Raw genomic sequence first — 10942 nt, 5'->3', positions numbered from 1 at the left:
TGAAGTTGAGGTTTTCATGAAGCTGGGTGACAGCATGCCCAGGAGACTACAGGCTGTCATTAAGGCTAAGGGCTGCACGACAAAGTATTCATAGTTGTGTAAATACTGTCATACTAACAGCTGCCTGAATTATTTTGGTTGATTGTAATCTATTACATACCTTTCTATCAAAATTATCTAACATTATCAAGCTGAATTTGTTCTGACACAGTTTAACTCTGAGTTCTTGTCATATTTTATTACCATTTTCTAAACTACAGCGAATAAACTGTGATAATGTGAGAAATGTTGAAGGTGTCTGAATAAATGTTGGTTTGACTGTATCTATTTGATAAATGAAGTTAACCAACTAACATTATACATACCCTTTTGGTTTCTGTACCCAATATTTAAAAAATGTACAAATGCAATAAAAATATCGGTATCGGTACTCGGTATCGGCAAGTACCAAAAAAAAAAAAGTATCGGTATCGGGCGAGTACTGGAAAAAGTGGTATCGGTGCATCCCTAATAAATATATTTTCTGTCACTTTTGATTAATTTAATGCATCCTTTCTAAATTCTAAAATTCTTTTTTAAAAAATCCCCAAACTTTAAATGGCAGTTTATATTGACAGTTACACCTCAGAGGCTGTTAACACTGCACACTGGAGCTGTTTGTTAACAGTGTAGTCAATATCCTGCATACCATTTGCCCAATAATTACTTCCATGTCTCTATGCAGACATAAGGGAGTATTTCTCATTGAAAAAAGAATGAGAAAACTGAAAACATTTAGCCTCTGCTGAGGTTCATTCATGATATCTTGTCATGGCGTTAAACTCAGTCATGAGGAGTGTCAGATAACATAAGGGTGTAAAAGGCTTTACAAACTATAATATTCTGAGCCTCATTAAATGTCTGAAAGTACACCAAGCCACTTTTGTGTTCTTCTGTGCCGCCTCTACAAATTAATTTTGTTAATACTGATTTAATTTGATTGGTAAGTTATATTTCTTATTCTGTCGTTTTAATTAAAAATTTTAAAAAGCTTATAAAATATACATTTTTTAAGAATTTGACAAAAGATGACATACTTTTAATAAAGTTAGAGGAGTCAAATATCACCTCGTAATGGGAAAGCTACTTTTTGATAACATTTTGGATAATTGTTTAGAAGGTGCTCCTAAAATTTTGAACGTGCTCCTAAAAAGAAAAGTAAGCATAGAGCCCTGAATATGTTCGTGTATATGCATTGTTCAAAAATCCATATGTTGGCTTATTAACCAGTCAATGCATTGTGAATGCCATATGAATGCCAGGATAAATAAATGGATGAATTCAGACACTACTGCACTTTGTGTATCTTACAATCCCGATATGATACTATTTCCTATACAGTTGTCATGTTTTGCATAATTTCCTTACACCTTTGACCACTTCACTTGCCAAAACTGTAATTAATCTGGCTGTGAGCAGCAGTAAATTGTGCATTGCAATAACTTATCACATAAATACATGCTTACACAAAGTCAACAGTGTTAAAATAAAAAAAATAAAAAAATAATTTAAGATTTTAATATACACATAGACACACGGCAGGATATTTTGAGACGGTTCCACTCACAATCTGTTTCTCAGTGTACTTGTTGGAGCTGAGCAGGTTGACAGCCTCCATGTGGCCGAAGTCAATATCATGGCCCAAAAGGAAGATGAAGAGCAGCTTGCACACATACTTCTTCTTGCTGTATCCATCCAAAGCCTTGTCTCCTTTAAATTTTGAGCGGATGTTGGCCAACTCTTTATTTATGCGCTTGATCTCGGCCTCCTTACTCTTACCTGAGGAGAGAAATAAAAAACAGGATTTCAACTGACACTGCAGAGCAATTGGTTATCACTGGGTGATCTGAACATATCAGGAGACAACACAAGCTGACAAAATGCCCGGCTGCTGTTGATATCTTGCCTCAAATGGAGATAGCAATTTGCATTTACCACAGTACAGCTTACAGTATAACTAGACTGTGAGCTCTTTAAGCATGAAAAAAATATGCATATTTCCCTGCCTTTACTTTCACATTCAATTACTCTTGTATAAAACTATATTTAAAAATAGGGATGCACCGAAATGAAAATTCTTGGCCAAAGCCGAACAAAATGAAACACTGGGCCGAAGGCCGAATGCGTTTTTTCTGCATTTTTTCCCCCATGTAGGTCTATTTTGCCATTTTTTTCACCATTGCATAAATTAAATTGCCAAAATGTGCTTTTTACTGTTTTGTCCTGCTTTTCAAATAAAAAATCAATTACAAAACAACAATTTAAAAATATTTACTTAACACTGAACATTTTATAACATTCTAGCAGACATTATACCAACAAATCACAATTGAACTTAAAATTAATAAGTTAGTAAAATAATATTTTAGGCCATTTTTGAGACTTGAATTAGGCATGTATGTTTCACTGTACAAATAAAGGTAGCCTTGCTGAGCAGAAGAGACTTCTTTTAAAACATTAGAATATATTACAGATCCCAATTTGAACACTATGTGGGAATGTTATAATAAATGTATTAATAGAGCTGTTGTAGGGTAATTATTAGGGCTGTGTATCACCAGCAAAGTCACGATACGATACGTATCACGATACAGAGGCCACGATACAATACGTATCACGATACATGACTGCACTGAATTTCACCTCAGCAGAATTTAGAAAAACAGCTGTTTATTAAACACTGCTTACTATAGTGCCATTTCTAACGAAGTCAAAGCCTTTTGGAAAATCTATTTGTGGCGGTCAGTTTTGATATTGTGGCAGGCGCCACAAATAAATCAATGTATGAGAAACACTGCACTTGCAGGTTTAAAATTCTACATATGCCACATCTATTGTCCAACTACAAATATTTCAGCAAAATGTATATTTTAGTTATTGCGTCGACCGATATGTGTTTTTCAAGGCCGATGCAGATACCGATTATTGCAGATCAAGTAGACCGATAACCGATATTTTGAAGCGATTTGAGCATAAACAATATCTGCAAAGTTTACGAAGCTGAAACTTCAATGCAAATGGAGATATCGTCTGAAGGAAACCGACTGTCTTCAGAAAATTATGGATGTCATTTTCATTTCATCTTGCCTGTAATGCCTGAGCAGCGGTTGTGAGCTGATGAGCGCTGCTTTATGTATACTGGGGAAACCTCGATCTCTCCCGCTCTGGTTTCTTTATTAACTATTTAATGCTCCTATAATTTTTATTAGGGTAAAAAAAACAGGAGGGACATGATGATATTTACTATTTTTACACACCAGAGGCTTTTAAATGTATTGTAAATCTAAAATATGAGTGTTAGAGAATGTACAAATGGTTAACATTGTTGGTGTCATATCAGTCAGAAAAGCAGTTCCGGGCTTTTTTTTTTTAGCTAACTTAGTTGTTATTCTTGGCTGAATAACTCTAGGTTTTCAAAAGCCCTTTAAAATTAAATATGTACACAGTTTGGATTAAATGAAAGTATAGTCAAATTTTTTAATTAGCATGTTTTTGTGTTTTGCTTTGGTACCGAAATTTGTACCGAGAACCGTGGATTTTCACTAGTATTGGTACCGAATACTGAAATTTTGGTACCGTGACAACACTACTTACGAGTTTATTAAAGCCCTTCATATAAAGCTTGTCACATGTTTAGAACAAATTGTATTATGCACTTTCTCCGCAGCAGTTCAGTCTGTGTCCTCCCTAGATATTTTTTCAAATGCGCTCCTATCAAACTCAACATTGGCAATATTGCTTCATACCGTATCGCTTATTAAAATATATCGATATATCGTACAAACTCGATATACCGCCCAGCCCTAACGTATGCTTTTATTGGTGTTGCAGTTTTAATGACTGCAGTAGGACACAAATGACTTAAACTATGTTTTAGTTAAACTATTTAAGTTAAAATAATTTAATTGACCACCGGTTATATAAGATTCGCAATCGACTCACAAATGTTGCAAGTATGGCAGCAATGAAGGCCTGAATTAGCTTTTATTTGCAGAATATATTCTCATTCCACCAAAGTAACCTGACATAGCTGCAAACAGCATGAGTCAACATCATTCCTACAATTTATGTAACTGTAGATGTTAACGAACTTAAGGTTCAAGCTGTCTAATAGCTGGCTTCTCTGTGTGAAAGCTTGCAGTAACATGCAATCTGATTTCAACTGTGGGTAACGCCAGTCATCACTAACTCTCAGACAAAGCCACAGAATAAACAGCAACAATCCTTTCTGCATATAGATGATAAAGAAAAGATCACTAGCTTGGTAAAAGCATCATAAAGGTGTCTCAGACTGTGTAGTACTACAAAAGTTTTCCAGGTGACATGCAAAATGATGCACAACCTTTACCAAAAATGGACTGAGCTCAGGCATCAATGAGCATAATCTTATGGTTTGTTTGTTATGATTAACTCACTACTACCATGACCTCAGAATCAAATATCTGCCCGAATGTCAGCACATACCTTGCATTCACATTTCTTTTTCTTATTTACCATTTGTGTTGTTCTCCAGCTCAAAATGATGCTGAAATGTATCTGAAAAGAGCTCATTTAAATAGTGGCAGACAGTGACAAGCATCTGTACACTACAGAGAATACCAATTAATGAATTATGAATTGAGTGGAATGATTCATGACTTAACACCGCAAATTGGGCAACACCGCAAATTCCATAATATAGTAAATAATGTATTTACTATTTATTCATTTGTTTATGAGCTAAACAAGAGAGTAGAGCAAGACAGACTGACACAAAACAGGCTGGATTAAAACGCTTGAGCAATAGGTGTGAAATAATACAATGACATTGACCAACGATCAAATTACTAATGATATGGCATATTGATGTAATGCATAAAAATGGATATTTATATTTTTAAACTTATATAATATTTGAGAGTTATGTCAAATTGCAATTGAGCAGTCATCGAATATTTGATAAGTTTTAAAAACTTAATTTTTGAAATGTCTTTATTTTTTGCACAAAACTTTTTCCCCCCAACAGTTTAAATACTTGATTTTGTTGTCTATGTCCTAATACTACTTTTGCACATTTTGGAGAGCACAAAAGACTTGACTGTTGTCATTACTTATCTCATTGCACAAGCCAATGCAGAGCTGACATTAGACGATTGATAACCTAATGTGTGACTCATGTTTTTTCTATATCATTTTTTGTTGGATGTCCCAACTGGAATACACGATTTTCTATTTCCAGAGTACAATTAAATGTCCGTGTTATATTTTGTTTGCATTTGTGAATTAAACAAAAATGTAACAGGTTATGTGAAATAGGCACATAACATTGTAATATCGATATATTGATCACATGTCCCTGAATCTAATCAAATCGTATCACAGCATGTTTTGATGTATTGACAAGCACCACATTGCTAAGAGGGAATTAATGTCAGATTGTATCATGATAAAACACCCTAGAGAGTATATCATCTTCCTAAAAACATGCACTACCCACTTTAGTATAGAAGCCACACATTTTTTATGCAACTGGCCCTAAAATAAAATGTGGACAATGAGGAGATTATGTCCAGAAAAAGCCAGCATGCCAGAAAAACAGCAATCTCACACAGGTTTCCTGGAACTTCATGTGCATGTGGTGCCAAATTATGATGCAAGATACATACTACAATGCGAAGTCAATATATGTGCAAAACAGTTCACTCTCATTCATCACTAATATCACAAAATTTATCCCAAAAAGTTACCTTCGAATTGGAATTATGCATGTTTTAACACTCTCAGGCGTTCAACAGAAAACGAGGACGAAACAAGTTCACGAATATCAATCTTATTTGCAGCCATTCTTCAAAACTCCACAAAATTACTAGAATTAATCACAAAATGACTAGGAACTCAAACTCCTACCAGAAAGAAAGCCTTTTAAGATTCAAGAGGTAAAATTAGAGGCACAAAAGAGGCAGAACCAGAAGACTAGACACATCTTAACCAGATGACCCTCCTATAACGCTTAGCTCAAGGCGACAGCTTGATAACTGGATTATCGTGAAAAACACATCTGAATTGAGTGCTCTTGGCGAGCAGCGATATCAACCGCTATTCAGCTAGTCAAGCTGACAAGAGCAACAGACACAAGCCATGCTGGATACACCATCTGCAGTGAAACACGGTTTTCGGCGGCGGCCTAGCGATAAAGCATCACTCCATCACCGGAGCTAAAGCTAACGGGCCTGGGTGATCGGCGCGATTACTTACCATGACCTCTCTCGCCAAGAGCCACTCATCTGACCAGCACGATTTAACCTTTAATTCTGCCTAAAAGGCATCACGGAGCAAAGCAGAAGCCCTTTGGTTCAGTTTAGGGCGTATATAGGAAGAGTTCAGCACAGCTGTTCCCATAAGAAAATGTGACTAATTGTGTTTGAGTGTGACAGGGACACTTACAGTTTCTGATGTCCGAGATGAACACAGCTAATCCTCGCATTCCGTCTCCCTTCGACACAGCCGGCATGTTTGCTCGTTTTTTCTCTTCAAGCCGGCTTCAACGCGAAACAAATGACTTTCAGATGTTCAGAGGTGCAGGTTTAACAGGCGGCGGTTTGGGTTCAAATGCACCGAGCTAGCGGGCTAAGTTAACTAACACGGACTCACACTAGAGCTGCTAATTTAGTCCTGAATTAAACTGTAAGCGCTCGTAAAGCACACTAATAAAGCAGCAGCGAGTGTTTATGAAGAAAAGAGGTGAATGCAGTGGGTGAGAGAGAAGCTGGGGAGTCAGCGCGACTGCTGTTTCCGTTGGCTAACGTTAATTCATTCAATCCCGTGAACTCTCATCAATGGGGAAAACGATGGAAAGGCGTACGCTTACGTCGCGGCACTGACTAATTATAAAACAAGTCAACGTGTTGTTTTTAGTTTATGATAACGCACCTATATGTCGATGGATGGTGTTAAAATAACAACTGATACCTCTCTGACTTTGAGTCACGCACGGCAAGCTAGCCAAACAGCTAGCGAGCTGGCTAGCTCTATCAAATGTTAGAATACATCACCCAAATGACCGCAATATGACAACGGGGAATCCTGCTTGCTGACGAACTAATCTGACAGACCTGTTTCTGGAGAAAAAGATGGCTCTGGGCTGTATTTAGTCGTCAATAATGTACGAGACTTTTCGCTCGGTCGCTGTAAGTTACCCCGACGGAGCTCGTGACAGAACGGGCGCTGAGCTCGCTCCAGCGCTTCCTCCCCACAAGTCCCGCCTCCAGCCCGCTTCTCCTGCTCTGATTGGCTAGTTTACTGTCATTCAGTACACCATTTGTCCGTTCATACGTCAGTTACATTTTATATCAATTTTAATTGGCTTGAAAACAAGATCGACACTGACAGTATCAAAGTGCAAGTATGTGGGAATGGTGATAAATTGCCAAAAGAGAGGTTGTAAATTACACTAATTCAATCTGACGACTGGTCTTCCTGTTTAAAGCTAATGTTTGAAATAGTGTGATAATGATAGTGTGAAAGGGATAAACACATATTAATCATACGATACTTGTCTATCTATCTATCTATCTATCTATCTATCTATCGATACAGATAAATATTGTACGATTCTATAAATATTTGAATAAATGTCTTCAATCCGTTCAAATCTGTGTTCTTGTGCACAAAATGTATTACAGTTTGCTAAAACGTTTTTGTAAACGTACATGGTCACTGACATCAGTCCAACTCTCATAACAAGCCTACCTGAAAACAATGAAATCATGATTCTCAAATAACGTGTAATATAAAATTTGTATGACAGAATAAATCAGTAATCGCGCTACAGTTTGGTCCAATGAAAGGCACGCTTCAAAACAGCGGAAAAACGCAGTGAGGTTGAGCCGCAAGAAAGTGGGCGGGGCCTACAGTAAACCCCGTGATTGTCGTCCAATCAAATCATTCAGTAAAGGCGAAGGGGCGGGAGCAAAACAAGTGTGTTTCACATGAGCTGTGCTGCAGTCGTGGTACAATCCAGTTTACCGAAATGGCGGAGACAGCGGACAGGATGGAGGTAAGCTGGAGCTACTCAAGGCCATATCGGCTGGCACACATCCGAGGCCAAATAGCTATTTGCGAGAGTTAAGACTCAACATGCCAGCTTTATTTGTTACGTCCTAGCTCCGATGCTTTAGTCGTTGAACGGATTTGTGTGCTGCGTATGTCCTTATCAGGTGGCTAGAAATGTGCGCACACGCATCTTGAGCATCCATTTTAGCTAGCCGCGAATAATTCATTCATTTAGCATCACGTGTGTGCTATTGCTAGTAGGCTAAAACGAGTTAGTTCCGAGTTTTTAAATGTTACGTGTAACCATTTGATGCATAATGGAGTTGGATTTAGTGATTTATGAGTCCTGTTAGCTAGCTCCTTGTTCAGTCTCCATGAGGGTCGTTTAGAGCACGCTGGCGGCGCTATAATGACCTATTGTTGGGTGCAGACCGCATGGGACGGAGCACCGCATGGGATGTGCTTGCTACTTTTTACAGCTTTGTTCACCAAACCACGACTAATTAGTTATTAGTGAGCTGATTGCTATAATTTGTGGTATGGTAAATTAATTAAAGTCGTTTTTTTCTCAATCACGTTGTTGCCCACGTGCATTTTAATCAAAAGTTTCAGAGGTCTTCCGACGCTATGAAAACGATTTTTCTCATTTAAAAGGCTAATTAGTATAACCGCGACTTTTCTTCTCTAATGAATTGAATGTTGTGTGGGGAAAAATGCGTTTATCCCGGTTTTAACCGCCTTGAATTGTCTTCGCTGCTTTTAAAGAAGCAATGCTGGTCTCGAGTTCGCACAAGCTCGGTTAATTGTAATAGTGGCGGATTTTGATTGGTCACGGCGGTTTGAATCTTTTGAATCCATTTACCAAAAATATTTGTTCTTTGTTCGTACAGTGAGTCTTTTACTACATCCTTACTTTTGGTACTGTAGGTGACAAGCGATTCGTTTGTGGCTAGCGCGTATTGAATCGTTTATTCGATTCGTTAAAATGAGTCATGCGTCGTGACCGAAACAAGTGTTGTCGTTTGTTAAAATTTTGCATATACCAATCGATGTTGAAATATTAAACAAAATTTCCTCACAATAGCCACAAAACAGATTTATCACCATTTTCAAAATTGAATGCAACATACAAAAGACACTGCCTGAACTGAAGCAAAGCCCAGCTCATCCTTTTTTTTCCCCTTAGTGTATAATTTGATTTTTTTTTTTTTTACAGGTGTCCCAGGGAGAGAGCTCAGCAAAACCTGCAGCAGAAGACATGACCTCCAAAGACTACTACTTTGATTCCTATGCACACTTTGGCATTCACGAGGTACAGTCTTATTTATCCATGTTTCGTGAAGAGTGGTACAATCAAACGTCTTCATATCTGTGACTAATGCAAACCCCTTCTGTGTCCACAGGAGATGCTAAAGGATGAAGTTCGTACTCTGACGTACAGAAACTCCATGTTCCACAACAAGCATCTCTTCAAGGATAAGGTGGTGCTGGATGTGGGAAGTGGAACCGGCATCCTTTGTATGTTTGCAGCCAAAGCTGGGGCCAAGAAAGTTATTGGGGTGAGTGTAAATCCTACCGGTTTATGTAAATGTCACCTCATTGTTTTCAGCAGTTGAGTTTTTGTTATGGATACTGACTAGTTTAGTTAAATGGGGTTCTTGCCCATCCTGTAAAGGTGCTCATGCTGTGCTTTTGTCTGATTTTGCATTCTTTTGTCATTCGTTCCCCAGATTGAGTGCAGCAGTATATCAGACTATGCTGTGAAGATTGTGAAGGCCAACAAGTTGGATCACAGTAAGAACTTCTCATAGCCCTTGGCTTCCTTATTGTTTACAGACCTCATTTGCACACCACATTTGTGATTCTTTTGAACTGAACTTGCTGTATTATGAGATTGTGTACCTCAAATCCTTAACCTCATTTTCCTTGTCCAGTTGTTACCATCATTAAGGGCAAAGTAGAAGAGGTTGAGCTTCCCGTGGAAAATGTAGACATAATCATTTCTGAGTGGATGGGCTATTGTCTCTTCTACGAGTCCATGCTTAACACTGTCATTTATGCAAGAGACAAATGGCTGGTGAGTGTATGCTGATGTCCTTTTAAAGCATTGCCGTGTTGAAACTATTCACTATAAAATTGTGCATGTTGACCGTAATTTGATTAATGCTCATGTTGCCCATTTTTCTTTTCAGAAACCTGATGGCTTGATTTTCCCTGACAGAGCCACGCTCTATGTCACTGCTATTGAGGACCGACAGTACAGGGACTACAAAATTCACTGTATGTGTCCATCTCTGAATGCATTTGGGATCTTTTCTGCTGTGTCTGAAATAGAACACCATTTCTTTTTTTTTGCTTTTTTTTTGCTTTTTCAGGGTGGGAGAATGTTTATGGCTTTGATATGTCCTGTATCAAGGAAGTGGCCATTAAGGAGCCACTAGTGGATGTTGTTGACCCCAAACAGCTCGTTAGTACTGCCTGCCTCATTAAGGTTAGCTTACTCCACAAAAGTGTGAAGTGTTTGGTTTTTATATAACCTCTGCTTGCTTATTTATTCAACCCTACTGATTCTCTCGGTTCATTAGGAGGTGGACATCTACACAGTGAAGATTGAGGACCTGTCCTTCACGTCACCTTTCTGCCTGCAGGTGAAAAGGAACGACTACATTCATGCGCTGGTAACCTACTTCAACATTGAGTTCACTCGCTGCCACAAGAGGACAGGCTTCTCTACTAGTGAGTGCTGTCTTTGTTTTCCCCTCTCTCTACCACAGTTTTTCTCACCATGAATTTAAGTTATAAATGAACCCTTGGAAAACAAAGTGCATTTTTGTCTTTTAGGCCCAGAGTCTCCTTACCCTCATTGGAAGCA

At 38.2% G+C, this 10942-nt stretch overlaps 2 protein-coding genes across 8 annotated transcripts in view; one reads left to right on the top strand and one right to left on the bottom strand.

Moving 5' to 3' along the window:
• Nucleotides 1–7247, bottom strand: part of LOC107658487 (AP-2 complex subunit alpha-2-like) — a 30664-nt gene extending 23417 nt beyond the window's left edge. For 5 of the 6 annotated variants that reach the window (XM_016447059.1, XM_016447060.1, XM_016447061.1 and 2 more), the window contains exons 1-2: nucleotides 6463–7246; nucleotides 1607–1818 (exon numbers count right to left, since the gene is read on the bottom strand). In XM_016447059.1, the coding sequence (XP_016302545.1) occupies nucleotides 1607–1818; nucleotides 6463–6529 (279 nt within the window). In that variant the 5' untranslated portion in view covers nucleotides 6530–7246. Of the gene's footprint in view, nucleotides 1–1606; nucleotides 1819–6462 lie in introns of all 6 variants that reach the window. The other variant, XM_016447058.1, reaches the window with a different exon arrangement.
• Nucleotides 7248–7981: 734 nt separating this feature from the next.
• LOC107658485 (protein arginine N-methyltransferase 1) overlaps nucleotides 7982–10942 on the top strand; it is a 26101-nt gene continuing 23140 nt past the window's right edge. The window contains exons 1-8 of one of the 2 annotated variants that reach the window (XM_016447056.1): nucleotides 7982–8074; nucleotides 9287–9382; nucleotides 9474–9629; nucleotides 9801–9864; nucleotides 10005–10147; nucleotides 10263–10350; nucleotides 10446–10561; nucleotides 10656–10806. In XM_016447056.1, the coding sequence (XP_016302542.1) occupies nucleotides 8048–8074; nucleotides 9287–9382; nucleotides 9474–9629; nucleotides 9801–9864; nucleotides 10005–10147; nucleotides 10263–10350; nucleotides 10446–10561; nucleotides 10656–10806 (841 nt within the window). In that variant the 5' untranslated portion in view covers nucleotides 7982–8047. The remainder of the gene's footprint in view (nucleotides 8075–9286; nucleotides 9383–9473; nucleotides 9630–9800; nucleotides 9865–10004; nucleotides 10148–10262; nucleotides 10351–10445; nucleotides 10562–10655; nucleotides 10807–10942) is intronic. The other variant, XR_001630793.1, reaches the window with a different exon arrangement.

The sequence above is a fragment of the Sinocyclocheilus anshuiensis genome, unplaced genomic scaffold (genome assembly GCF_001515605.1).
Source record: "Sinocyclocheilus anshuiensis isolate Anshui unplaced genomic scaffold, SAMN03320099.WGS_v1.1 scaffold371, whole genome shotgun sequence".
Lineage (NCBI taxonomy): Eukaryota > Metazoa > Chordata > Actinopteri > Cypriniformes > Cyprinidae > Sinocyclocheilus > Sinocyclocheilus anshuiensis.
The sequence above is the reverse complement of the archived record's forward strand: the minus strand, read 5'-3'. Positions and strand labels throughout refer to the sequence as shown.